Below are 27,916 nucleotides of genomic sequence, written 5' to 3' on the forward strand. Positions count from 1 at the left end.
TTCCACAGAATTTGCATTTTCCTAAAGAATCCAGGCCACAGCAGTTTAATCCTTGCCTCTTCCACACCCTCCTTCCCGTGGCCTGGATTCAAGAGAGTAATGAGTGAGCTCTGGCTGTCAGGAAATCAACTTTAACAATGAATTGCCTTGAGAATGTTCATGACATCGACCTGCCCCCTGCAGAAAATGTGGGAAGTGCTGCTTTTCCTCTTTCCCCCAGATTTCCTGGAAGTGGAGCTGGGTTGCAGCCTGTCCCAGCTCAGAAAAATAGCCACAATTTTGGGGAAAAATTCATTTTGCTGCAGCAAATGAAATCCCAGGATTTCCCTGTTTCTGGAGGAAGCTGAGAGCACTCTTTGCATTTTCCCTTTTCCCTCTGGAGCACAAACTCCCCTCTGCAGGTCAGGCCCAGCTGTCTCCAGAGGGATCCTTTCCATGTCTGGCTGCCAGGGAAAAGTTTTAAAAGCTCATGGTTTGGTGCAGCCCATTGCCAGAATGGGAATTCCCACCTTGCTTGGGAATATCAGAGAGGCTGGGCCCAGGGAGGGCACCCAGAGGGGCCCATAAATGGATCCCTTGGGGTGTGACCACATTCCCAGGGCAGCTCTGGATGGAATTGCTCATTTTTCCATTTTTAATGAGGGCAAAGAAAGCTCTGCAAGGAGATCCCGGCCTTCAAACAGGGGAAATGTTTTTTCTAATGGTTTTTCATAGAAAGAAAATCACAAATTCCATTATTTTTCTGGACGATTTCTTGAATGATGAAAGAATTATAATGGAAGTTTCCTTTCATTTTAAATAGTCAGAGTTGGACTTTTTTCACTTCACCTCAGAGATGTGATTTAAATCATCATTTCCTTCTATTTACTTTTCAACTTCTGTCTAAAAACAGTTTTTAATGGAAAAATTCCCATTGCACATTTCAAAGCAAATTTGATTAATTCTTTATCCATCTAGTGAAGTGTATCGTGATTTTTTTATTTTTTTTTTTTACTCAAAGCTGGAGAAGAAATGCCTGGAATGGCAGAGGGGAAAAATAGATATTTTTTGTTCCTTTGCAGATTCCCATTAATCAATAAGCACTGAAGTGTGCCAGGTGCTGTCAGTGGCAGGACAATGCTGGAATTTTGGGAAGTCTGGCACCCAAAAGGTGTTTAGGAAAACTCCCAGTGATAATTGAGAAATAGAGGGACAGATAATGGAAACTTAGGGCGGGGCAGGAAAAGTCCAAACCCCCTCCAAAGTCCTGAAAACAGGAATGAAACAACCAGGGGGGAAAGTGACAAGGAAGAAACATGGAACAGGAGAGAAAAGGGAATTACGAGCATTGGGGAAACTTTCCCTGCGTGTTGTGACCATTCATGATGAGGCAAACATTGAATTCCAGGTTAATATCGTACAAAAAACGTCCCTGGCACAAGGCAGGAGGTTCTGGGAGCCGCACACGGAGCCAGCAGAGCCTCGGCACTGCCAGCAGGGGATGTTTGCTGCAGAAAACACAAACAGCTCCTTTGCCTTGGTGGCAAATCCTTCCCACAAAGTTCCTGCTGCTGGAACGAGCAGGGAGCAAGTCCTAACTCCAGAATTAACGCCAGGCTCTTTAAATATTGGAATCTGTTTCTCTGAAAGTAACGAGTCCAGTCCAATGAATTTTCTCTTCTCTCTCACCATTCATTATTCTCATTATTTCTGTCCTGAGCCTCTCGAGCCCTCCTGCTTGCAGAGAGCCCCCAGTGCCGCCGTGTTGGCGGAGCACTGGGCAGGCTGGGCCTTGTGTGCGTTGCTGGGCTGTTGTGGCAGAGTGTGGAGGGTTTGTGCTGGTGACTAAAGGCTGCCCTGCCTTTGTGAACAGACCCCGTCGCAGCAGAGCAGCCTCCTGGACAACGGGCAGGACGAGGTGGCCGTGGGCAGCCCCTGGAACCCCTACCCGCTGGGCCGGCGGGACGTGCCCCCCGACACCGTCACCAAGAAGGTAAGGGGTGCCAGCAGGCACGGGCCAGCCCTGGGGACAGCCCTGGGGACACCCTGGGGACAGCAGGAGAGCTCTGGGGACACCCTGGGGACAGCAGGACAGCCCTGGGCAGCACCCGGGGCTGCTCCAACCCTGAAAGCAGGAATTGCTGTGACTGAGGGCGGTGTTTTCATGGGGCACCTGATGCCTCGTGCAGGCTGCCCTAGAGCAGAGGCTGGGCAGAGTTCCAGAATAAAGCAGGGAATGATTCAAAGCATCTCCTCCATGGATCCACCTCGGGCAGCACAAGAGCCCAGCCAGGGCTGCACCCAAGATGAACCAAAATGGCCCCAAAATGCACGAGCGGGCACGGGCTCTGTCCCTGGGATCAGTTCTGCTCCATTTGCACCTTGCAGTTCATTGTCCCATTCCAGCTTTAGCCCCTGCAGTCCCACCCTGCTTGTTTTTCTCTCTCCAGCCCACGGGGTTTGTGCTCCTGGGGCTGAGATTTGGATCATTTGTCCTTGGTGCCCAGCTGGAGCAGGAATTGTTTTGTCTCCCTGCTCTGTGCACAGAGCTCACCAACACTTAACATGAAGCCCAGACCCACACACTAAAGCAGCTCAGAACCTAAAAATATAAAGGCCAAAAACTGAGGCATCACCTCTCTGTGTGCTCTGGCTCTGCTGTGGGCAGTGGGCACAGAGGGCTGGGCAGGGCTGCTCCTGCCCTGCTCCTGCAGGGTCTCATCCCCAAGTTTCACCCCAGGGATGATGCTCAGTCCATAAACAGCATGAGAGGTGGGATGGCTGGGCTGCTCCTGCCCTGCTCCTGCAGGGTCTCATCCCCAAGTTTCACCTCAGGAATGATGCTCAGTCCATAAACAGCACCAGGGGTGGGATGGCTCCAGCCCAGCCCTGCACAGGCACAGCCCTTTTTCTGATAAACTCCCTGGAAAAGGGTCTCTTTCTGGTGCTTCTGTGGTGCTGGTGGACATTGAGTTCCAGCGCTTGGAGCTCCTGGCTGCCCCTCCCAGCCCCAGCTGTGCTCAGGAGTGCTCTGACCATAAAGCTGGAGACTGGAGAATCCTCACGGAGCGTGTTGGAGGAGGAGCTGCAGGGATGAGCCAGGATAATCACAGGGATCACTGTCAGGAGATCCGTCCTGCCACCCTGAAGTGCCAGCAGTGAGTGACACCACCGTGCACAGAGGAGCATCCCAAGGAGCTCCTGCTGCTCCAAGCCTTATCCTTGGAGATGCAGCCAGGGATCCCTGAGAGCAGGAGGGTTGCTGGGGGTGGAAACAACAGCCGTTGCTCCCAGAGATGCCTCCAGGCACAGGAGGGGGAGGCAAGCTGATGGTGTGGGACGGAGCTGACCCGACAGCCGAGTTGTTGGTCCCCTGATCTGCGGGAAATGGGGATGAGCAGAGTCAGAACCCCGCATTTCCCAGCTCCAGGGGCCGTGGCGGGGCAGGGCAGGGCGCGGGGCTCCGCGGGCGCGCTGTTCCTGACGCGCTGCTCGCCCACAGGCAGGTAGCCACATCCAGACGCTGATGGGCTCGCAGAGCCTGCAGCACCGGAGCCGGGAGCAGCAGTACGAGGGCGGCATGAACAAGGTGACCATCCAGCAGTACCAGCCCCCCCTGCCCATCCAGATCCCGTCCTCGCAGGGCTCCCGGGCCCCCCAGCCCCAGCGGTGCCTCATCCAGACCAAGGGCCAGCGCAGCACCGACGCCTACCAGGAGCAGGTGAGCCTGGGGGCGCGGGGCAGATCCTGGGGCACATCCCGGGGCAGATCCCGGGGCAGCTCCGGGGACACGGGGCAGATCCCGGGGTGTGGTGCTATAAGGTCCCCAGGACGAGGTGAGAGACGAGAAGTTGACTCCAAGTTCTCAGAAGGCTGATAGTATATTATATTATATTATATTATATTATATTATATTATATTATATTATATTATATTATATTATATTATATTATATTATATTATATTATATTATATTATATTATATTATATTATATTATATTATATTACATTATATTACATTATATTATATTATATTATACTATATTATATTACATTACATTATATTACATTACATTACATTATATTATATTATACTATATTATATTAATTCTATTATATATTATTATATATTCTATAATATTTGTTATATTACATTATATTTATAAATATAATAAGTATAATGCATTAATATTTAATATAATATATAAATATAGTGTATTGATAATTAATATATTTATTATTAATATTATTATTAATACTATATTAATTATACTATTTTAATATTTACAAATATTTATAAATATTATATATTTATTATAAGAAATTATATACTAAAACTATACCAAAGAAAGAAAAAGGATACAGACAGAAGGCTAGGAAAGAATGAAGAATAAAATCCCATGACTGACCAGGGTCCCGACACAGCTGGACTGGGATTGGTCATTAAATTAAAACAATTCACATGCTGGGTAAACAATTCTCCAAATCACATTCCAGAGCAGCAAAACAGGGAGAAGCTGAAGCTTCCCAGGAGAAGAAATCCTGGTGAAGGGATTTGTTAGTTAATATCACAGTGACACTGGGGGGTACAGGGCAGTTCCTGGACACCAAGAGTCCCAAAGTGGCTCCTCCAAAGTGCCCACGGGAGAGGGAACCTTGGGCAGGAGTGGGGGAGCTGAGCCGGGCAGCCCAGGGGAGATGGGACTGGGAGAGCCCTGGCTGGGCTGGGAGAGCCCTGGTTGGACTGGGAGAGCTCTGGTGTGACTGGAGGAGCTCTGGTCGAACTGGGGGAGTTCTGGTTGGACAGGGAGAGCTCTGGTTGGGCTGGGGGAGCTCTGGTTGGACAGGGAGAGCTCTGGTTGGGCTGGGGGAGCTCTGGTTGGACTGGGAGAGCTCTGGTTGGGCTGGGGGAGCTCTGGTTGGACTGGGAGAGCTCTGGTTGGACTGGGGGAGCTCTGGTGTGACTGGGAGAGCTCTGGTTGGACTGGAGGAGCTCTGGCTGGGCTGGGAGAGCTCTGGTTGGACTGGGGACAGGCTGGGTCCATCCCTTCCCCAGCACCAGCCACCAGTACCCATTTTCTCCCAGACTGACCCAGTGCCACCATCTGGAACTGAGGTCCCTGGGCAGAGCTGGCATTCCTGGGTCAGACTGAGTTCATTTTCAGCTTCTGCCATTTCCCCAGTGACCCCGTTCAGTGCCAGCAGGGCAGGGCTCTGGGAAGACCCTGCTCTGCTCAGACCTGCCCAGCACAGCCCAGCTGCTGCCCCAGTGCCCCAGCCTGACACAGGCACTGGGGAGTTTCATTCCCTGCTCCTGTCCCTCAGATTTGTCCTTCAGCGGGGCTGTGAGAGGCCCCTGAGAGCAGAATGAGGTGCAGAACCACCCCCAAACCTCCCTCCTGTGGGGAGTGTGCATGGAGCCCCCAGAGCAGCTCCTGCCCCACATCCCTGATGTTCAGAGCCTGCTGGGGGAGGACGTGCTCACACCAGCACAGGGCACGGCCACAAAGATCTCTGAGCTGATTTTTATTGTATTTCCAATTCCCCAGCACTCTTTGGAGCCACCCTTACTAAAAGAGGAGGCTCAGCTCTGATTCCTGTGCCAGTGCAGGCTCCCAGATCCCAGCAGTGCCCCAGAGATCCCAGAGGATTTTATCCTTTGGTTTTGTCCCAGGGGTGCTGCACGTCTGGCTCCTCCTGGGAAAATAAAATTGCACCAGGCAAAGCCTCACTGATGGGTTTATCCCAACATTTAAGTGAAAAACTTGGCCAGAGTGAACTTCACTTTCACTAATCTAAAGGGTTTTTTCCTCCTTGAAAAGAGAACATTAAAATCCATGCAAAAATCTGTGAACCACAGGGAATGTTTTGGCATCCCTGCAGTGTGGGAAAATGCTGCCAGTTCTTCCAGCTTAAATATTTTATAATTTTACAATATTTTTATATTTTAGCAATATTCCAGTGGCTTTTCCCATTTTGTGGAGTGCAGGGGCTCATCCCATTCCTCCAGGGAAATGGGATGTGAGGGCAGGAGGTGCCTGCCTGGGGCAGGGTCCAGAGCTGACATCCCTGTTTTTCCTGCCTAGTTTTGTGTGAGGATAGAGAAGAATCCTGGCCTTGGGTTTAGTATCAGTGGTGGAATAAGTGGACAAGGAAATCCATTCAAACCTTCTGATAAGGTAAGTTTGAAATTCCTCTCTCCCTGCTCCTGATCTGAGAGGTCACAGAGGGGAGGCAGAGAACACGAGGGGGATGTTTGTGCCTCTCTGTTGGTGTAATTGAAAGATTTTTCTTTTCCCATTCTTAGCTTTGTTCTTGGGTTTTGTATTTTTTTGTTTGTTTGTTTATTTTGGCAGTGTTGTTTGCTTGTTTTCCCAGTTAAGGAAGATGAGGGAATCAAGCATCAATCCCATGAGTGTCTGGCCCATATTCCCTGGATAAGATAATTTTTTGGGCTGTTTTCTGGAGAATTGTCTCTCTCACTTTTTAAGAGTTGCCTTAGACCCCAATTAAACTTTTAATAAATTAATTTGATTATATTATATATATTATATATTATTATATATATAAATTATATGGTTTGATATATATTATATATTATATATTATATATTATATATTATATATTATATATTATATATTATATATTATATATTATATATTATATATTATATTATATTATTTCTATTTTCTATATTATATTATGTTATATTATATAATATATATTATGTTATATTATATATATTATATATATTATGTTATATTATATTATATTTACTATACTAAAGTACAGTATCATCCCTGGAGGCTGAAATTCCAGGGTTTGTAGCTGCTGTGTCAAATAAAAGCAGCCTGGAAATGCCTGGATCCTTACAGACCCCGTGGCAGCAGATGTGTCCTGTACTGGGAGTTAAAACTGACACCTGGTGGTGGCCAGGGACACTCAGGGCTCATTTTGGGAATTGCACATTTCAGATAAATCGATTTTCAATAGAAGGAGGTCACAAAAACTCCAAGGTGTGCTGAGTCCCAGCTGCCAGGGCTGTAGGATTGGGAAGTGGACTCTTACCCCTGTGGGTTTGTGTTTGGTGCCATGGAACTGACTGGACTTTGTTGGGAAAGGAGGCCTTGAACACATTCCTGGAGCTGATGTTCTTGGATAATACTGGATTCACGTTGCAGGGACAGTGGGAACTTCCATAAGTATTTCAAATAATGAAATTGAAGCTGTGCTTCCTAGAGGAAGCAAAGATTGATTGCTGTACTGATTATGATACACGTTATTCCAATAATTAACATTTGCTCCATTTTAATTTCCCTCCTGACAACCTGCCACTCCTGTTCACGCTGGACTTTCTTTGGGATGTGGGATTTTAGTGTAAGATTGTGGTGGTGCTCACAGGGGTCCCAGGACGAGGGAAGAGATGAGAATCTTGACTCCATGTTTCAGAAGGCTGACTTATTATTTTATGATATATATTATATTCAAGGCTGATTTATTATTTTATGATACATATTATATTAAAAGAAAATTATATCCTAAAACTATACTAAAAGAATAGAAGATAGGATTTCATCAGAAGGCTTGAAAAGAATAGAAAGGAATTACAATAAAATCTTGTGACTGCTCAGTCCCAGCACAGCTGGACCTGTGATTGGTCATTAATTAGAAACAACTCACATGGACCAATCAAAGATGCACCTGTTGCATTCCACAGCAGCAGATAATTATTGGTTTTCTTTTCCTCTGAGGCTTCTCAGCTTCTCAGGAGAAAAAATCTGGCAGAGGATTTTTCAGAAAATATGTCTGTGACAGAAGATGACCCACAATTATTGATAAGTGCTGAAGGTCCCAGGGAGCTGCTCCACCCCCAGACTGGAGTTAGACAGCAAACAGAATAAACCAGTTTGGTGTCAGCCCATCTCCAGGGCGTGCAGAGCCCCCAGGCCCCAGCCAGAGAGGGAGCCCCGTGTTTTTTGGGATGTAGTTCTTGGAGAAACATCCTAACCTGTGTTACTTCTGACTTATAGGGTATCTTTGTTACTAGGGTTCAGCCTGACGGCCCCGCCTCCAGCCTGCTCCAGCCGGGAGACAAAATCCTCCAGGTAGGGATGCTGGGCAGTGCTGGGCTCAGAGCTCAGCCTGGGAGCACACAGGGCGGTGTTTGCAGCAGGGCTGAGCTGCCTGTGGCATTTTGGGGACTTCAGGATTGATTTACAGCTGGGCCCCAAAGCACTCTTTGCCCTGGTGGCCACCTGGGCCACCTGGTTTGAATCAAAACCCGAGGGCAGAGCCCCAAGGCAGGGACTGTCCCCTGTGCCAGCTTGTGCCCACTTCTGGGCACCCCCAAACCTGACCCTGAGGGGCTGGAGAGTGTCCAGGGCAGGGAACAGAGCTGGGAAGGGGCTGGAGAATCCCTGAGGAGCTGGGAAGGGGCTGGAGAATCCCTGAGGAGCTGGGAAGGGGCTCAGCCTGGAGCAAAGGAGGCTCAGGGGGCCCTTGTGGCTCTGCACAGCTCCTGCCAGGAGGGCACAGCCGGGGGGTCGGGCTCTGCTCCAGGGAACAGGGACAGGAGCAGAGGGAACGGCCTCAGGCTGGGCCAGGGCAGCTCAGGGTGGAGGAATTTTTCCCTCAAAGGGAGATCAAACCCTGTGGTTTGTTTGGGTATCAAATTTCTCCTGCTTTTCCTACTGAGGTCTCACAGTGCCCTCCTAGTCTTTCCCAGAGAACCCCAGAACCACAGAATTCACAAAATCCCAGAAGTCACAGAATCACTGGGTTGGCAGAGACCTCCAAGACCATCGAGTCCAGCCCAGCCCCAGCACCCCAACCAAACCCTGGCACCCAGTGCCACATCCAGGCTTTGTTAAACACACCCAGGGATGGGGACTGCACCACCTCCCTGGGCAGCCATTCCAGAACTTTAGCACCTTTCTGGAAAAACTTTTTCCTAATATGCAACCTAAATTCCCCTTGGTGCAGCTTGAGGTTGTGTCAGGACCCTGACCAGCCCCAGCCATTCCCCCTTTGTCCCCCTCAGCACCTCATTCCAGATTCTCCAGCCAGATCCTCCCTCTGGATCCATCTCCCCCCCCAGCCTTGGCCCACTGTCCCCACACTCTGCCCCATGATCTCCCTCTGGATCTTCCAGATCCCTGAGATCCCTCCCATCCCACAGTGCAGGACTCTGGGATTCCATTAATGCCTAAGTTTTGGCACAGCTGTCGTTGTATTTGGGACCTTCCCTGCCTGGAATTTGGATTCCTCTTTCCCAGAGGAAAGGTGTTTTATTGTGTTGAGGCTTTCAGCATGGTCAGAGCCCGGAGCTGTCCCAGAGTCAAGCACGATTTCAGTGGGGATGAAATCACTCCCTGGAGCCCCCAGCCCAGCCCCGAAGCCGTCCCACACAGGACAAGAGCAATGTGTGCTCTGTGCTCATGAGAAACCCTCACATGTTCATTATTTATTTCAGCCTTGCTTTTAATTGCCAAATAGCCTTTTTTTCCCCCAAAACAAGGCACTGAAGCCTCTCCCCTTGTGTTTTCCCTGCTGCAGGCCAACGGACACAGCTTTGTACACCTGGAACACGAGAAGGCTGTGCTCCTACTGAAGAGTTTCCAGAACACAGTAGACTTAGTTATCCAACGTGAGCTTACTGTCTAAATATTTTTTTATAAATAGTAAATATGTCTAGCCAGATCTAATGTTCAAAAGGATTTATACATAGGAAACCAATTTTTTGCCAATTGCTGGACCAATGGCAAACGGTAGTGCCAAATGTATAATACTCTATGTTAGTACCAATCATCGGGAGAAAATATAAGAATTAACTCTATAAATATATTGTTCATGTGGCTCCGTATTAGTTTTACTTGTCAGCCTCTGGCTGTGCATTGGTGCGTTTTTTTAACCAAGTTCCTTCTTAAAAGTCAATTTCATATGATTTCAAAACACAGAAGCACATACAAATCCTTTAGGAATTCTGCTGTCCATCAGAAACACTGCCTCAAAGTTGTATATGCCTTTATAAAGATGAAATATATTAACCTGTACTTCCCATGAAATATTTCTATCATGTCGCATACGAAAGTATAGAGAAGAAAATATTTTCATAAACACCTCAAAGAAAGTATATATTAAATTAAATTTAATAATGTTCATTTATTTTCAATGCAAAGATATTCTATGCCTTATGAAAATACCTGTACATATGCCGTGTGTATAGCTGGCTCCGTAGGGATCAGGAACAATTCACTACACAGGGTGAGAGACTTCTCCAGCTGTAACTCTGGGACCTCGGGACAAGGAGCCCACGTGGGAATGGGACAGCTCCCTCTGGAATGGGTGAACGACTCCCTCTGGAATGGGACAGCTCATTCTGGAATGGGATAGTTCCTTCTGGAATGGGTGAACTCGTTCTGGAATGGGATAGCTCCCTCTGGAATGGGATAAATCCCTCTGGAATGGGTGAACAACTCCCTCTGGAATGGGATAGCTCCTTCTGGAATGGGTGAGCTCCCTCTGGAAGGGGTGAGCTCCTTCTGGAATGGGATAACTCCTTCTGGAATGGGATAACTCCTTCTGGAATGGGATAGGTCCTTCTGGAATGGGATAACTCCCTCTAGAATGGGTGAGCTCCCTCTGGAATGGGGTGACTCCCTTTGGAATGGGATAGCTCATTCTGGAATGGGATAACTCCCTTTAGAATGGGTTAACTTCCTCTGGAACGGGGTGAACTCCCTCTGGAATGGGATATCTCCCTCTGGAATGGGATATCTCCCTCTGGAACGGGGTGAACTCCCTCTGGAAGGGGGTAACTCCCTTCAGAACAGGTTAACTCCCTTTGCTTTGGCTCTTCCCTTGATTCCATGTGCACACACTACAGGAGAACACCGAGGACAGGCAGGTTTGGCTCACGGATGGAGGAAGGTTGTGATGGTGGCAGTAAAACTCCTTTTGTTGCTGCTAATTTAACTCGTTAATTTTTCATTTCAGACTCCCCATTGACATTGTTGTGTATTTTCCCCCCTGCTCCAGGCCCTGCTCGGGATATTCCCATGGGTGAGGCTTTCTGGGATCCTGGGCTGGATCCTGGAAAGGGATGGGCACAGACACATCCCAGGGAGCAGTAGGTGACCCCGAGCCAGCCCGGGAGGAGCATTCCCAGCACAGGGACAGGGACAGCCCTGGTGTCATGTCCAGGTGCTGGGGCTGTTCCCAAGGGAGAATCCCAAAGCCCAGACTGTGCCCAGCTGCTGCTGCTCAGGGGTGCCAGGGTCCAGCCTGGTTATCCCTGACAGCAAAATGGGAAAACACAGGGAAAGCCCTGCAGGGGTTTTCAGGGGATCCCAGTGCCCTGGAGCAATGGCCAGGGGCTGAGGGACAGCTGGCTCTGGGATCACCCGCACCATTCCCACCCCAAATCCCACAGCCAAGGGTGCAGCCACAGCCCACGGGGATGTTCCACTTCTCCAAGAATTCCCAAACCTTCTCTCTCTGGCTGTGGGACCTGGGCAGCTGCAGGCCCAGGGAAGCCTCCAGGACCCTCCACCCCTGATAATTTCCCATTTTCCCAGTGCCAGCTCACAGTTCCTACCCAGGTGATGGCAAACCAGGAAAGTTCTCAGCCAGTTGTTCCCAACAGCGACCATTTAACATCCTCAAATCCGGTTTCATGTTTTCCAAGGTATTTTTTAACACACCTGTGTCTGCATCTGTGTTTGGTGGCAGTGCCAGCCCTGGGAGGGGACAGGGGGCTCCACAAAGGGAGCAGGCAGGACAAGGCTCAGGGTGAGTGGGGCAGCTGAGAGCAGAGCCAAGGAAATCCAGGAAAAATCTGAGTAGGAAATGTCCAGGTTAGTTTGCTGTTGGTAGTGAGCTCTTGGAGTGTAAAGATGTTAAACCCCTTGGTTAAAGCCCTTTCCTAAAGGGGCTCCAGGAGAGCTGGAGAGGGACTGGGGACAGGGATGGAGGGACAGGACACAGGGAATGGCTCCCACTGCCAGAGGGCAGGGCTGGATGGGAGATTGGGAATTGGGAATTGTTTCCTGTGAGGGTGGGCAGGCCTTGGAATAGAATTCCCAGAGCAGCTGTGGCTGCCCCTGGATCCCTGGCAGTGCCCAAGGCCAGGCTGGACACCGGGGCTGGAGCACCTGGGACAGTGGCAGGTGTCCCTGCCATGGCAGGGGTGGCACTGGGTGGGCTCTGAGGTCCATTTCCCTCCAGCCCATTCTGGGGTGCTGGGACCCCTTTGGGGTGCTGGGACCCCTCTCTGCTGGAGTTTAGCACTGAGTTACCTGATGCAATCAAAGATGCCTCTGCACAGATGCGTGCACAAAGCTCTGGGGGGAATGCAAGGACAGGGAATGCAAAAGCAGGGAAATGAACCCCCCAGTGGCATCAGCTGAGGGCAGGGCTCAGGGGAGGCCCCGGTGCCAGGGGATCAGGGAGGTTATTCCGTTTATTCCCAGGAGCTGCCCTGGATGAGGGATGTCCTGCTGGGACCCCCTGGCCAGGCAGAGCCTGTCCCACAGCAGCAGAGCTGGGGACAGGTCCCCAGATGGCTCAGGGGATGACAGAGCTGCGGGGTCAGCGCCCACCCTGGCAGGATTTGGACATAAATAAACACAGCAAGCCCCACCTCAGCTCGAGGAAGAATTTCTTTCCCTGGGGGTGGCAGGGCCCTGAGCAGGGTCTGGGGTTTCCCTCTTCTGGGGACATCCCAACCCCACCCGGACACATCCCCATGTCCCCTGCTCCAGGCTGGGCTGGACGGTGTCCAGAGGTCCCTCCTGTGATTCTGTGAACTGGTGGGATGTCACAGTTAGAACTCCCAAAGGAAACTGGGGATGCTGTGCCAGCTGGAGCTCCCTGCCCGTGCCCGTCCCTCGCCATCCCTCTGAAGTGCACAGCTCCAGGGCTGTCCCTGGCAGGCAGGGCAGCCCCCCCGTGCCCACACAGCTTTCTGGGCAGCAGTTTGGGCAGGACACGCATCCAGGGATCCACGGGGAGCTGGCCTGGCCCTGGAGCCACGGGTGGGCACAGCCGTGGTGCCACCGGGGCCAGGCCTGCAGGGCACCACCACCCAACCCCAAACGGCACCGTCTGCAAATCGCGGAATTTCAAACCAAAAAAGAAAAGGAAACCCCCAAAAAAGCTTTTTGCCAATCCTCTCCCTGGCTGATTCCAGCTGATTTAGTGGAAGTGACTGACTGGCACCAGTCTGGGCACTCCTGGCACTGCCCTGTGTCCCTTGGGTGGTGGTGGCTGTGTCCCCTCCCTCCCTCCTCCTCCTCCTCCTCCTCCTCCTCCCCGGGCAGGGCACTCGCTCATCACTTCGGTTTTCTACCTGTGAGTACTGTATCCAGTTCAGAACCAACAGCTTCCTTTAGTAAAGATTTTACCATTTTATAAAAGACATGTTTAATTATGATGGAGATGGCTGTATTGTAATTAATATTTTGAGATAATTGTGATTTTGAGCTTAAATTATATACAGAAATGGTCATTTTTGTATGTGTTCAAAGATTGCTATATTCCAGATGACTGTACTTTTCAGTTGAATTCCAGTATCCATGTAAATAAAGCTGAATGAGGAAATATTTACTACTTTATTAACATAGATTGTGAATGTACTTCATGTTTTTTGCAGTATAAAGACTTACTGAACTTGAAAGCTGCTTCATTTTATGTGCAAAAAGGTACTTCAAAAATTCTATTTTAAATCTATTGATTGAGTGCAATCAGCTCCTGTCCCTTGGCACATGCAGGTTGTCCCCTCCCCGTGCCCTGGAGGGCCTGGCCCGTGCTGTGGGGTTGCTGCATTTGGCAGCTGCTTTGCAAAGAGGGAGCCCAGGGACTGAACCGATGCTGTGCAGTGCAGCAGAGCCATTTTCGGCTTTGCTGTACCCACCTTTTTCAGTATTTCCAAAAAAAAAAAAGTGTTTTGAATAACATTAAAAAGTCTCTTTATTGTATAAATAATAAAAACGTCACCTTATTGTAAGGCTTTCGGGTGGTTTTTGTTTTTTCCTGGCAGAAAGGAGGTTTCAGAGGGCGGGGAAGGGGGGAATGAGCCTGGAACATTGGGCAGCTCCCAACTGGGGCTCCTCTGGTCCAGCTGCAGCCAGGGGAGACATCAAATATGGAAAGGGAGCAATGGAAATGGGGAAGAAAACCCAGGTTTGGCAGCTTTGGGGGCAAATGTATGGAAGGATAAATGCATGAAGAAATGGGTGAAAGGACAAATGCACAAAGGACAAAATGTATGGAAGCAAAAGGGGGCAGGGGGAGAGGGCAGCATCAGCTCCATCACCCAAGGAGCTGCAGAAGTGGCCCTGGAGCTCCAGGTGTGCCCTGCTGTCACTGCACACTGCTTCCCACAGGACAGATCCTGCCCTTCCCATCCCCACTCCCCCAAACCCTTTCCCAGCCCATTCCCTTTCCCATTTCCCTGCAGCCAGGACCAGGTTCTGCTCCCCTCCTTGGGGACACGGGGAGGTGCAGCTGGGCCTGAGCCCCCTGAGCCACCCCTGCTCCAGCTGGAAGGCAATTCCCACACCTGGGGAGCTGAGGGTGTTTTATGTTCATCTGGACATGTTCAAAACCTGGGAATTTTAGTGAGGAACTGAAAAAAATCCTGCAGTGCTACAGAACAGCCAGGGCTGTGTCCATGAGAGACCCTGAGGGGCTGGAGAGTGTCCAGGGCAGGGAATGGAGCTGGGGAGGGGCTGGAGAATGAAAGGGAAGGGGCTGAGCCTGGAGCAAAGGAGGCTCAGGGGGCCCTTGTGGCTCTGCACAGCTCCTGCCAGGAGGGGACAGCCGGGGGGTCGGGCTCTGCTCCAGGGAACAGGGACAGGAGCAGAGGGAACGGCCCCAGGCTGGGCCAGGGCAGCTCAGGGTGGGCACAGCAGGAATTTCCCCATGGAAAAGGGAAATGGAGGGTGCTGGAGCCCCACCCACAGCACTACTACCATTGAAGATACCACCTGCAGGACCTTTGGAAGTGTGTCTGAGCAAGAGAAGTTCTCAATGTTGCCATCTACAGAGCTCAGTTACAGCTTGAAGGACCCAAGGCAGACATCCAAGGGAACATTTATTGTCTCAGCACAGCACCAGACCCATTTTCACTCAGATGAGCCCAGCACACACCTGGGGCATCTCTCACCACCTCACAGCTCAAGCACTCCACCTCACCCACACCAGGGGGCAGTTCAGCAGTGAAACAATAGAAAACAGGAATACAAACCCCACAGTGTTCCCTTCTGCCTTTGGCCCCAGTGCTTTGGTGGTGACAACTCTCTCCAGAGCCCACCTTGGCTGTGCTGAAGGCAGCTTTCCTTGTTGTCCTTTATTACAAACAGTGTAAACAAAGTGGTGTGGGATCCTGAAATCCCTGCTGGAACATGCAAAGGGCAGGGAATGTTTCACAGCTGGGTTCTTAACACTGGGCAGACTCCCAGCCAGGAACAGAAGGATGGAAGCAGTGGAGTCCAGGGGTGCTGGTGGGACAGGGGCTACCTGGCTGCTCCTGTGCTGCTGGAATGTGGGTCTGCAGGTATGAGAGCAGTGCAGCTGTGCCCTTGGCCAGGCCAGGCTCAGGTGGGAATGCCCAGGCTCAGGTGGGAATGGCCAGGGCTCATGAGAATGCAGTTCCAAAGGTATTCCAGCACAGCAGCCCTGCCCTTGGCCAGGCCAGGCTCAGGTGGGAATGCCCAGGGCTCAGGAGCAGTGCCCAGGGCTCAGGAGCAGTGCCCAGGCTCAGGAGCAGTGCCCAGGGCTCAGGAGCAGTGCCCAGGGCTCAGGAGCAGTGCCCAGGCTCAGGAGCAGTGCCCAGGCTCAGGAGCAGTGCCCAGGGCTCAGGAGCAGTGCCCAGGCTCAGGAGCAGTGCCCGGCTCAGGAGGGGATGCGGCTCCTCAGGTACTCCAGCACAGCAGCCGTGCCCTTGGCCAGCACGGCGGCGCGGGGCGTGCGGAACGGATTCCCTTCCAGCAGCAGGCTCCTGCAAACAGGGGTGAGTTACTGGGATACATCTCCTTGTACCCACACACTCAGCCACTGCAGGCACATTTCTGAGGCCTGTGAAATTCCTGGGGAGTTCCCCTTGTGTGCTGCTGAAGGAGTTTGGGTTTCTGCTTCCCTCGTTCTCAGCAGCTGAGCTTTGAGACAGCTGAGTTTTAATTTATGCTGATAAATCAGTGGGGTGTAGTGCACACCACACTCCTTCAGCCTCTGCCAGGAGGAGTGAGAACTTCTGGAATATAGAAGCAGAATTCCAGAGTGGCTCAGGCTGGAAGGGAGCAGTGGGGTCAGCTGGTCCAACCTCCCTGCCCCACGGGAGGCACACCAGGAGCATGACTGGGAGCACAGGAAATGTCACCCCCCCAAGGCTCCACCACGAGCTTCACACAACCCCCAGACCCTCAACATCAGCTCTAAATGATGAAACAGCTCCCACAATTCTCTGCAATACTGAGAAATTAAGGGAAGAGATTACTGAAGAAATTGCCCTGTTCTACAGATGGCCAGAGAGACCCTTTTTAGGCAAACCCAAAACCCTGCCAATGGGTGCTTTTTTCTCTGGCAAACACTCCCTGAAGAACTCAGACAGCAAATGTGTTCATAAGCAGGCCCCCTGGCCCCACACACCTGAGGTTCTCACAGTTGCCCAGCTCTGGGGGCACGTGGAGGAGGTCATTGTTCTGCAGGTCCAGCGTTCCCAGCTTGTCCAGCCCCTTCAGCTGCATGGGGTCGATGGATCCCACCTGGTTGTTGCTGAGCAGGATGTTCTCCAGGGCTGGGAGGTGATACAGGACACTGGGGAACACCTTAAATCTTCAGGAAGAGAAAGGAGGGATAGTCAGAAACAGGGCATTCAGAAGAGGAGCACTTCATAGGAGCTCCCAGCTCACTGAAGTGGCTCCTTGTTCTCACATCACAGGAAAATTGTGTCAAACTCAGCCCAGCTCTTTTCATTATTGTAATAAAAAAAGTCTGAGGAGTTACTCACCTATTATAAGCAAGATTTATTGTGTGCAGTCTTTTCAGTGCCTCCATTTCCTCAGGCAAGGTTGTCAGAAAATTGTTTCTGTTATCAAAGAAAGACAAACAACAAGCACTAAACTTAGTCAGGGGTTTGGCTGAGAATTCCCAGATCAGCTACACAGTCTGGGGCCAGTTCACTGCCTCATAGCATGCCAGGGACTCCCATTTCTGCCAGGAGACACTCAAAGCCTGTCCTCTAAAGATTCCCAAGTATTCCCAAGCAGCCACCAACTGCACACAGCTGCCTGGAAATTCAGCTCCTTGTTTCCAGAGGAAAGCTTATCAAAGTGCCCAGACCCTGGAGCCAAAATGAATCACTCAGGTCACTCCAAAGCTCCCCAAAATCAATGGATTGAGCTAATCCAGATCTAAACAAGGCCAGGAGCATTTCTCAGGAATCAGAGGAGGCAAGGTGACAACGAGGAGCCATCTCCTGCCTCTCTTTCTGGCAGCGCAACAGAATCTGCACCTTCCCTGTCCTAATTCCCAGGATTTTTTGGTATGGTTTTCTTCTGGGGGTTGTGGGAGTGCTTTGAAATAGCAACATCTCAGAACCCTTCTCTGAGTGAGGCAGGATCTCTCCTCCAGCATGCCTCAGAACTGGTCCGTTTCTTTTTGTGTCTTCTTTAAGCAAAGCCCAAATTTAGGCCACATCCTATTCTGGCTCTGGCAGGGCGAGATTTTGGGAGTGAGAGATGATTTCAGCGCTGCCATCCCACTGGAACAGATGGCTGCTTTAGGGAGGCAGGCAAAGAAGCTCCCAGGCAAGGCAGTGCAACAACACACATCACCAACCTGAGATCCAAATGTGTCAACTTCTGGAGCAGGCACAGCTCCGAGGAAATGGAGGAGATTTTGTTGAAGCCCAGGCTGACATCACAAACTGAGTCTTTCAGCTCCACAAGCCTGAAGCACAAAAGGAAGATGCTCTCACTATGGAAGCTCGTGGTTGCTTTGTAAGTTACTACAAAACCTGGTTTATTCTACGAATCAAGGACAAGTTGTGCTCTTTTGTGAAGGGATTTTGAGGAGATCATGCAATGTCACCTGTGAGAGCTCTGCTCCTCCAGCCTTACACGTGGGGTAAGGCAAAGCCCAAATCATTTATCTGCAGTTATCAGATTGCATTTTCTCTCACAAATCTTGCTACCAAAGCCTCCTAGGTAAATGCAGTCAGGAGTTGTTTCAGAGACCATGGCCCAGGTGACATCACTGCCACCTCCTGCCCCTCACATGTTTTAACACAGACTTTATTCACCTTCTTCTGAAGCCAAAAAACCTAACCAAAAATTCCTAATTTTTTTCCCATCTTTTGTTTCTGCTCCACTGTTGTGCTGTTACAAACTCTGGGAGTACCTGCTGCTGCTTGCAGAAGGTTATCTATTGTACTAACACGCTTTGGTGTAAAGGTTTTCACAGCTCAAAAAGTTCCCTGTTAAATCCCTAAAACAGAATCTCTGGCTTAGCCCTGAAACAAAAGGCAATTAAATGAGAAACTCCTCTGTCTCCTGTGTGGATTTGCATGGAATGGAATTCTGAAGCAGCTGCACACTCCCCCACACCCATCCCAGGGAATTCAGCAGCCCCTCACACAGTGACACACAGCATGGGATGCACAAGCAGCAGCTCCCAGAATTGAGTCTCCAGAAGCCTTTTTGTCCCTCTGGATTGCACCTGCCCAGGCTGTCTGTGCCGGAGGTTCAGGGTTCAGCACACCTGGGAATAAACTGCCCTCAAAAACCAGTGTGGATGATTTTTGGGGGCTCCCAGAGACACAGCAGCCTTCCTCCTGACACAGAGGGATTACTGGTTCCCAGCAGTGCCAGGGAAAGCTTTTCCTTGGCTGTGGCTGGCCCCGGTGACTGCACAGCCCCACCTGCACACGAGTGCCTGCCCACACTGGGATCTGTGTGCACAAACAGCTCAGGGGAGAACAGCATGCTGGAAACTAAGGCAGGAGAGCAAACCCCAGCTGGGAATGGCCCCCCAGCAGTACCTTGGGGGGATCTCCTTGAGCTGGTTCTTGCTGAAGTTCACGGTGGCCACGGGATTGGCGCCCACGGCATCGAACACGGCCTCGGGGATCTCGGCAGCCTGCTTGTCACTGGGACAGGAGTGACCCAATTAACCACTGCCTGCTAATTAACACGGCACTTCCACCTTCTTCTAGAGAAGATGAAGAGCAGAACACAGGGAGCGGCTGCAGAAAACCCCCAGCGCTGCCCCATGCCCACAGTGTCACCAAACAGGATTTTTTGCCATTTCCCAACCCTTCCAGGTCCATTTAAGGAATAACTGAGCAGGAACTCCCCTCCCACAAGATGTTCTGGGACTTGATGAAAATCACAAAGAGCTTCAAAGGTACTAAAAGCACCTGCTGAGATTCAGCACTTCAACGAGTTACTGCAGAATATCTGGTAATACAAAACAATAATTCAAACCCCACCATCTAAATCTGCCCATTCCCAAGCACAGGAATTAAAGGGGAAAACACCCACGTGCAGCAGGGTTTGTGGACAGCTTGGTGTGTAATGAAGGTGGGGAAAAAACCCACAAGCATAAAATAGGACAGCATTCTTAAAGCTTCAGGAATGGGCAATATTCCCAAATACCTGTACTCCAATAATTTCAGTGTGGTTATGGCGTGGATGTTGACCTTGGACTGGCTGGGAAGAGTCATGGCTGTCACAGGAGGCTCTTCATTGGGGCCAGGTCCATCATCTGGGGACACCAGAGGGGTGCAGGGACACAGCTGAGCTGCTCTGCCACCACCCCCCTCTAATCCTGCTCTACTCTGGCTTAAGACCAGCAGATTCAGATTATTTCAACCATTTCCTAATAAAGGTTTTTTACCATCTTGGATTTGGGGGTTCTTTTAGGGTGGAGGAGGGAGAAGGGCTGACCTGGACTTTGCCAAGCAGGCAACTACAAAAACCAGGGAATTCTGACTGCAAATGATGGCCTAGAGCAGCTTTACCCACAATGGCACATCTGACCACAATTTCATTTAAAGCATTAATGTTTACAAACCCTCCTCTATGAATTTCCTTCTGGTCACTCCCCACAATCCACATGAAAAAGCTCCTGCATGCCTGAAATGGGAATTCCCATCCAGCTGAGCAGGGTGAGTCTGGGTTTGTAAAGGATAATCCTCAATTCAGAATGTTTATTAACAGGATAAGAAACTGAAATATCACAGCAAACTGCTGAGTAGAAGAAATTACTACTGCAAGATAACTGGGAAGGACTTGGATTTAAACAGCCATTGTCCCTAAACTCTAATTTACTTTAACTTCTTAGAATATTCTCTTTAAAACTAAGTGGAAAAAAAGCAACATACCTTGGATTTTGCTTCTCAGATATTTCAGCAGTTCCTGGGTGCCTTTCTTTAAAAAAGAAACAAATCCCAAGTCATCCAGCAGTATTTGTGCAGCTGGGGGAACAATGCAGAGGGACAATGCCAGCACACAGGCGGAGCCCACAGCACTCCTGACTAAAAATCCCACTGAAAATCCCACAGCAGCTTGGGAGCTGGTTTAGTTATCATTTTATTTATTCCAGCTGAAAATTTCTGATCCCAAATCACAGCCTCAGGGTGCACTTTTGCAGCTCCTTATATGAAGATTTTTGCCACTTCCAAGAGCAAGTAAAAAAGTTCCAAGGAGCTTAATTTTCCCTTTAAAAAGCTCCAGCACAATTTGCTGTGGAGAGCACATTTACAGTGCCAGTGAAGCTGACTGCTCACTGTTCTGCTACCTTTTTATGGCCCAAATCATAAACTCTGGGAAAATCGTGGCAGTTTGCATCATTTGCAGGGATTTTTAACAGCTCCAAAGATTTCCCTCAGTCCTCTCACAGCAACTCCCAGTGGTCAGACAGAGCTGCCACCTGCACAAACCTGAGGGCAGTAAAGCCCAATCTCCTCTGCACTGTTGTTTTTGGGGAAAGGCAGGCTTGGGGTGTGATTTTAGAGAGTTTTTCAGAACCAGGGACTGACCTAAAGTGCTGGATGTGAATGAACATTTCTCATTCCAGTTGACACAGCCCAGGAGACTGGATGAACACAGAGGGGTAAGGGAATGTGGATGTTGGAAAGGAGGGAATTGTCACAAGGAGACAGACAGGAAAAAGAGGACTATGCTGAGCACGGCAAGGGAAGCCAACAAGGAACAAGCTGGGAAGCTGTGAGGGAAAGGTGAAGGTCAAACTGAAATCTCAGTAACAGATGGGTGGGAAGGAAAGCAGAGAGCAGGCTAAAGCTCCAGAGCCAAGTAATGGCATGGGAGTTAGCAAAAATAGGCCAGGATTTACCAGAAATCAACTGGAAATTCATCAAGAACCAGGAATGGGGTTAGGGCTGGAATGAGAGGCCTGAGGAAGAGAAGGTGAGCTGAGCAGGGCTGAAGAAGGGAAGAGAAGAATCTGCTGTTCCTCTACATTCACCCCAGTCCTTCATCTCAGTATCCACCTGCTCCAAGCAGTGCCTGGGGAGCCCTAGAGCTCCTCCACCAATTGCTCCTCTAAACCAAGTGGAAAACATCCAGCCAGGCAGAGAAAATTGAGCCACATGAATTTACAGCATTGGTGATGGATCCAGGCAGCACAAACAGAGCGTGGCCTGACAGGCTCCTCATGCCTGGCCTTTGCCCCAGGTGGGAAACAGCCCAGCAGGGACAATTGCAGCTGAAGCAGCAAACCTCAGTAATCCAGGAACAGCAGAACTCCAGCACTCCTGACTCAGACTCCTTTCCAGGAGCACTCTGGACAAGTGCTCATTAACTCAGGGCACACTGTTCCCTCAGCCAGGCACACCAGGGCTTCCCTCTCCTGACAGATGTTACAGATTTCATTGCAACACAGACTTGTCAGCTCTGCTTATTTTGGGAGCATCCCAGTGCTTTGGGAACATTGATTTTACAACCCTGGCAAAGGCACAGAAGTAGGAATGTACAGCACCACTGAAGAGAGGGGCCAGCCAGGGAAAACATCACAGGGAATTGTGCAGCAGGAGTGGTGCCCAGGCTCCAGCCCCCTGCTGCCCTAAGGACTCCTTTTCCAGGGAACAACTCACACCCTCCCCTTGCTGCCTCCCTACAAGAGAACAGAGCCCTGAATCCTAGAACCTCCATTAAGACAAGACCTTAAAGCCCATCCAGTGCCACCCCTTCCATGGGAGGGACACCTCCCACTGTCCCAGGTGCTCCCAGCCCCAGTGTCCAGCCTGGCCTTGGGCACTGCCAGGGATCCAGGGGCAGCCACAGCTGCTCTGGGCACCTGTGCCAGGGCCTGCCCACCCTGCCAGGAACAATTCCTGCCCAGTATCCCATCCAGCCCTGCCCCTTGTCCTGTCCCTCCATCCCTGTCCAAAGTCCCTCTCCATCTTTCCTGCAGCTCCTTCAGGCCCTGCAAGGCCACACTGAGGTCACCCCAAAGCTTCTCCTCTCCAGGTGAACATTCCCAGCTCTCCCAGCCTTTCCTCCCAGCAGAGCTGCTCCATCCCTGGGACCATCCTGGTGCCTCCTCTGGATTCCCTCCAGCAGCTCCAGGTCCCTCCTATGCAGATGCCCACAGACACAACCAAACCCCAGTGCTCACTTGCAGCAGGTCTCTCCGAATGGTTCTCAAAGGATTTCCCTCCAGGGCCAGGAATTTCAGCTGAGGGAGGTTCCCCAGGGTGTAAGGCAACCTGCAGAGGGAAACAACTGAATCATTTCAAAGCAGCTCCAAAACCACTGCTAAAGAACAGTGGCTAGCAGAAGGGGATCCTGAAGCTCAGGCTCACAGGAAAAGATGCAGATCCCAGATTAATTTAAGTTGGAAAAGTCACCCAGACCATCAAGTCCAAGCTCTGCCCAATTCCCACCTTGTCACCTGCCCAGAGCTCTGAGTGCCACCTCCAGGAATTCCCTGGACACCTCCAGGACAGGCACTCCAACCCTCCCGGGGCAGTTCCAGTGCCTGACTCCCCTTTCCATGGGGAAATTCCTGCTGTGCCCACCCTGAGCTGCCCTGGCCCAGCCTGAGCTGCTCCCTCTGCTCCTGTCCCTGTTCCCTGGGAGCAGAGCCCGACCCCCCCGGCTGTGCCCTCCTGGCAGGAGCTGTGCAGAGCCACAAGGGCCCCTGAGCCTCCTTTGCTCCAGGCTGAGCCCCTGCCCAGCTCCTCAGGGATTCTCCAGCCCCTTCCCAGCTCCCTCAGCCTCTCCTGGGGCTCCAGCCCCTCCCCAGCTCCCTCAGCTGCTCCTCACAGCACTCCCAAGTCACAGCTAAGTCACAGGCAGAATACAGAACATTTCAGAAGTCCCAGTTTGATCTCAGCAATCCCATAACACACAGAGGCCTCCTTCATTTCCTGACTGAGTCATTCCTTAAGTGCCCTTCCCACGGAAGGAAGGAGCTGCCAGCACCCAGCCCCAGCCCAGGTGCCACTATTACCTACTGATGTCATTGTTGGCCAGGTCGAGCCTCTCCAGCTTCTGCAGCACCGTGATCTCCTCGGGCACTGCCTTGATCTTGTTGTCCCTGAGCTCCAGCACACACAGGGAGCTCAGCTGCTTCAGATTCTCTGCATTCAGGATTTCAATCTGATTCTCCCCAGCATGTAATTCCTACAGGAACAAAGGGCACAACAACTGTGGTAAAATTATTTCATAATTTATCTCCTAAATCGTGACTTCAGCAGTCATCAGTATGATGATGTAGAGAATATGGACATCTTGATTCCCTTTCATCTGCCTACAGAATACCTGGATAGAACCTGATTATGTTAAAAGGAAAAACAGTGTATTTACTCCACACTTACAAAGAAAAAATGATAATGAACAAAGTGAATTTATCCAGAAAAAGCTCCCAGAGATAAAAAATAACTGTTGCAGGCAATATGAGATCAGCTTTCAGTCATTCCTCTCCTGAACACTTTTTATTTTCCAAATCTGGAAAGTCCTGCAAACTCAAAAGGTTGAACAATGAGGGCAGGAAGAGAAGTTGCACGTTAAACAGAGTTCTAAACACAGAGCTGTCATCTGCTTTTGATCACAGCACCTCACAAAAGCTGGTGTTGAAAGTAACTGTCATTATTTCAAAGTTTACAGCACAGGCACTTCCAGCAGAGCAGGCATTCCAAGCTCACCTTCAGTAACTTGCAGGAGGGAAGCTCTGGCAAGGAACGCAGTTTGTTTTTCCTCAGGTAAAGCTGCTCCAGGGATGCCATGGTTGCTAATTTAGGAGGGACTGTTTCCAGGTAATTTTTGGTACAATCCAGTTGCCTCAAGCCTGTGGAAGTCAACGTCCAGTGAGAAACAGAGGAGAAGATAAAAATACCTTTCTACAGCACCATAAATGTCCTGAGGTTTAATTTAAAATAAACACAACAACATTTTGCCAAACAAATTCTAGAAATAATAACTCTGATTTTCTTGAGGAAACAGTAATTCTTTAAGGATCTATTTAAAAACCCTGCACTGTATTGTTGAACATAAGCACAGCATTGGCTGTTTGGCATCAATAACCCGAGGAAAGTGATTTACTTTTCATGGCACTGAGATCTGCAGGCAGCTCCTTGAGCTGGTTACAGGCCAGGTTGAGCCGCACCAAGTTCACCAGCAGAGCAAAACTGGTGGGGATGGCTGTGAGCTGGTTGTTGGACACATCCTGCACATGGAAACAGAGAGAGAGACATGAGAGGTGTCTGAAACATCCCAGGAGTGCTGCTACTGCAAAGTTAATTAGTGGCAGAACAGTAAAATTAGATTGCTGACAACTGGCACAAGTGTGAGAGAAGGAACAACTCCCCCAGGACTGACAGATCACCAGGGATTTCAGCTTTCCCAAAATATGTCAAACCAAGAACACACTAAAAACAAACCCCACCATGCAGACATTAGAACAGCCACTGGAATATCTGCCAAGTCCTGCTGCTGAATGCCAGGGACTTTTAACTAGCAGAGAAACCCTTTCCAAACACAGGAACAGGTCTGAAGCTGTGCTTTACCAGCTCCTCCAAGCTGAGGAGCTGCCCCAGCCCCTCGGGCAGCTGGCTCAGCTCGTTGTGCTGCACCAGGAGGCTCCTCAGACGGGGCAGCTGCAGCAGCTCCTCGGGAAGGCTCCTCAGTTTGTTGTGGCTGGGGTGGAAACATGGAACACAAAGGGAAAGGAAAAACACTCAGGAGATTTTAGGAATGTAACCGCACACAGAACATTTGTGTGCCACAGCCTGCTGGTCAGGACACTGCCACCCCTAAAGAACAACTGACTATCTTTATTTATTTGTTCAAGACGACTTTTAATCCTACTCTGAATTTACAACATTCCAGGTTTTTTTTTTGTTTATGTACTTCACACACACTGTGGTAGCATAACCTCTCCTTGTGCACAAATTTACAAAATTACCCCAGTAAACAGAAGATTCTGAACCTTCCAGCACAAACAAGAGCTACACAGTTATTTACAATGTGCATTATTCATGACTGGAAATGTTTTATCCTCAGAACTGCCAGATTGAAGCAAATAAATGCAAATAAATATTTTGAGTATCATTATTCAGAATATCACTGTTTGCACCTTCCAAGCAATTGTGACTTTGAATATCAGTGAAAACAATTTCTAGAAACCCCAGGCCAACAGTTTTGATCCAAAATGGATAACATAACAAATATAATATATAATAATACCCCGCCGTGAATAACCTGGAATTAATTTTTTGAAAGAAAGGTTGCTATCCTACAATCTCATTCACACCCAAAAGTCATCACAGCATTTCTCATGTTTGATCTGTAACACGGCCTTACCTGACATCAAGTTTCTGGAGATTTTCAAGCTGCCCTAAAGCAGAAGGAAGTGATGTCAGTTGATTGTCGTGCACCTGGAAAAGAGAGGTTTTAGGACAGTTACTAATTTGTACCTTGGAGGGCTTTTTTTTCAGTAAGAATTCCTCTCCAACATCCCATCAGTCCCAGCCCTCTGGCAGTGCGAAGCCATTCCCCCTTGTCCTGCTATTCCAGGCCCCTGTGAAATGAATACACCGGGGAAATGGAAAACAAAGATCCAGGACAACATTTCCCCATGTCCTACAGGGAAGTACTGTCAGAGCACCAAGCGATCCCTGTACTCACGTCCAGCATGGTGAGGGCAGGCAGCAGCTGCACATCCTCCGAGAGGCTCTGCAGCTTGTTGGAGGCCAGGATCAGCTTGGTCAGGTCCGTCTGCTCCCACCAGCGATCCGCAGCTCCGAAGGACAGGTTCTGCTGGGCTTCCTCCGGCGTGTCCAGGTTGATCCTCCACACGTGCTCCGGCACTGCAGCACAAACACAGCCATCAGCTGAACCCCGCAGGTGTCTGCTCCAAGATTTCACAGTCAGAGTGCTTTTTGGGCGTAAAATTATTGAGTAAGTTGGGATGGAAGGGACCTTGATGATCATCTAGTTCCAACCCTTCTGCCTTGGGGGGCAACATATATAGAGATAGATAAATATATATGGGCGGATATGGTCAGGTGTGTACATATATAAAAACATACATAGATACATATACATATATATAGATAGATAGATAGATAAATACATATATACATGCACACATATATATAATACACACATCCCTACAGTCACTCTCCAGTCCATCGTGTTCCAGAGACATTTTTGCAAAGGTATCAACAAAAGCCGATGGAAACATGCCAGAAACAGGCAACAGCGAGCAGATGGTGCTCCCCGGGAGCCGCTCCCGCCCCGCCCGCAGCCCCGCGGGTCCCGGGGGCTCCCCGGCCGCAGCCCCGGCGAGGCCGGCTGGGCTCACGCACCGTGGGTGAGGCCGCGTCCCGCCAGGTTGAGCTGCCCGCTGCGCCGCGCCAGCCGCAGCAGCCCCTGCGGCACCGGCGGCGGCTCGGCCGCCCGCCCGAACCCCGGCCCCGCGCCGCCGCCGCCGCCGCCCGCCCGCGCCCGCCGAGCCGCCGCCATCGCCGACACAACCGAGCGGGGCCGGAGCCGGGCCGGAGCCGCGCTGCAGCCGCTCCCTCGGCGCCGGAGCCGGGGCTGGTGCCGCCCGCAGCCGGAGCCGCCCGCCCGCCTCGCAGGCGGGGCCCCGCGAGCGGGCCCGGCCCAGCCCCGGCGCCGCCATTTCCCGCCCCGCGGTGCCGAAATGGAGCCCCGGAACTCGGCTGCTCGGGGTGTTGTACACGGACACACGAGAAACAGCGCACGAAACGGCGCTTTCGCATCAGTTTATTGGTTTTGCTTTCCCCCTCAGCCCTGTGCGCAGCTACACTGCAGCCTCCTGGGAGGCTGTGCGTGGCTGGGCTCCATGATCTCCAGGGTCTGGCCAACCTCAGCAGAATCTCAGGATGGTTCGGGTTGGGAGGGATCCCACGGCTGAGGTGGAATGAGATGATACTCAAAGTCACAATTGCTTGGAAGGTGCAAACAGTGATGTTCTGAATAATCATACACAAAATATTCCACGCCTTCCCCAGTTGCTCCCAACCCCAGTGTCCAGCCTGGCCTTGGACACTTCCAGGGATCCAGGGGCAGCCGCAGCTGCTCTGTGCCAGGACTTCCCCGCCCTCCCAGGGAAGGATTTCTCCCCAGTATCCCATCTAAACTAGCCCATGGAACCAGCCCCGTGCCTGCAGCTCCCACCAGCAGCTCCCAGTGAGAGGAAAATGCTGAAAAAGGAATGTGGCCCCATGTTGGATTGTAGTTCTCTTCGCTCTGTAACAGCACATCTGTGTTTCAAACACTCCCCTCTTTGAAAAATGCTTCTAAGAGCAGTTCCATTGGAATGAAAAGTAATTAGTGAAGGTTTAAGTACATTAGTCAAGTTTGTAATTCGGGAAATTCACTTCAGGCACTTGCTCTTGATTAAGGATATTGGCCTCATTAGTTTTTTTACTAGTGTTCTTTAATCT

At 50.4% G+C, this 27,916-nt stretch overlaps 2 protein-coding genes across 5 annotated transcripts in view; one reads left to right on the forward strand and one right to left on the reverse strand.

Annotated features, from left to right (window-relative positions):
* The window catches only part of LRRC7 (leucine rich repeat containing 7), a 102,901-nt gene extending 92,583 nt beyond the window's left edge, over positions 1 to 10,318 (forward strand). For 2 of the 4 annotated variants that reach the window (XM_030953668.1, XM_030953671.1), the window contains 5 exons: positions 1,853 to 1,972; positions 3,482 to 3,700; positions 6,066 to 6,158; positions 8,010 to 8,084; positions 9,535 to 10,318. In XM_030953668.1, coding sequence (XP_030809528.1) covers positions 1,853 to 1,972; positions 3,482 to 3,700; positions 6,066 to 6,158; positions 8,010 to 8,084; positions 9,535 to 9,642 — 615 coding nt within the window. In that variant the 3' untranslated portion in view covers positions 9,643 to 10,318. Of the gene's footprint in view, positions 1 to 1,852; positions 1,973 to 3,481; positions 3,701 to 6,065; positions 6,159 to 8,009; positions 8,085 to 9,534 lie in introns of those variants that run through there. The other 2 variants (XM_030953669.1, XM_030953670.1) reach the window with 2 other exon arrangements.
* Positions 10,319 to 14,825: 4,507 nt separating this feature from the next.
* On the reverse strand, positions 14,826 to 26,969 carry LRRC40 (leucine rich repeat containing 40). Its single transcript, XM_030953351.1, has 15 exons — positions 26,813 to 26,969; positions 26,130 to 26,311; positions 25,806 to 25,879; positions 25,010 to 25,139; positions 24,546 to 24,669; positions 24,149 to 24,291; positions 23,455 to 23,627; positions 22,618 to 22,708; positions 20,363 to 20,408; positions 19,635 to 19,743; positions 19,019 to 19,126; positions 17,818 to 17,928; positions 16,988 to 17,065; positions 16,627 to 16,812; positions 14,826 to 15,979 (listed from the first exon to the last, which is right to left on the reverse strand). Exons 1-15 carry the CDS (start codon positions 26,967 to 26,969, stop codon positions 15,874 to 15,876), a joined length of 1,818 nt encoding a protein of 605 aa, XP_030809211.1. The 3' UTR covers positions 14,826 to 15,873.
* Positions 26,970 to 27,916: the final 947 nt, after the last annotated feature.

The sequence above is a fragment of the Camarhynchus parvulus genome, chromosome 8 (assembly GCF_901933205.1).
Source record: "Camarhynchus parvulus chromosome 8, STF_HiC, whole genome shotgun sequence".
NCBI classification, from domain to species: Eukaryota; Metazoa; Chordata; class Aves; order Passeriformes; family Thraupidae; genus Camarhynchus; species Camarhynchus parvulus.

Excerpts from the sequence above, each read along its gene's own strand:
- LRRC40 (XM_030953351.1), bottom strand. The coding sequence starts at position 26,969 with ATGGCGGCGGCTCGGCGGGCGCGGGCGGGCGGCGGCGGCGGCGGCGCG. Across the intron at positions 25,140-25,805 it reads CTCCAGAAACTTGATGTCAG|CCACAACAAACTGAGGAGCC; the intron begins GTAAGGCCGTGT and ends TTTCCACCCCAG. Across the intron at positions 19,127-19,634 it reads CTGAAATTATTGGAGTACAG|TGACAAGCAGGCTGCCGAGA; the intron begins GTATTTGGGAAT and ends CTCCTGTCCCAG.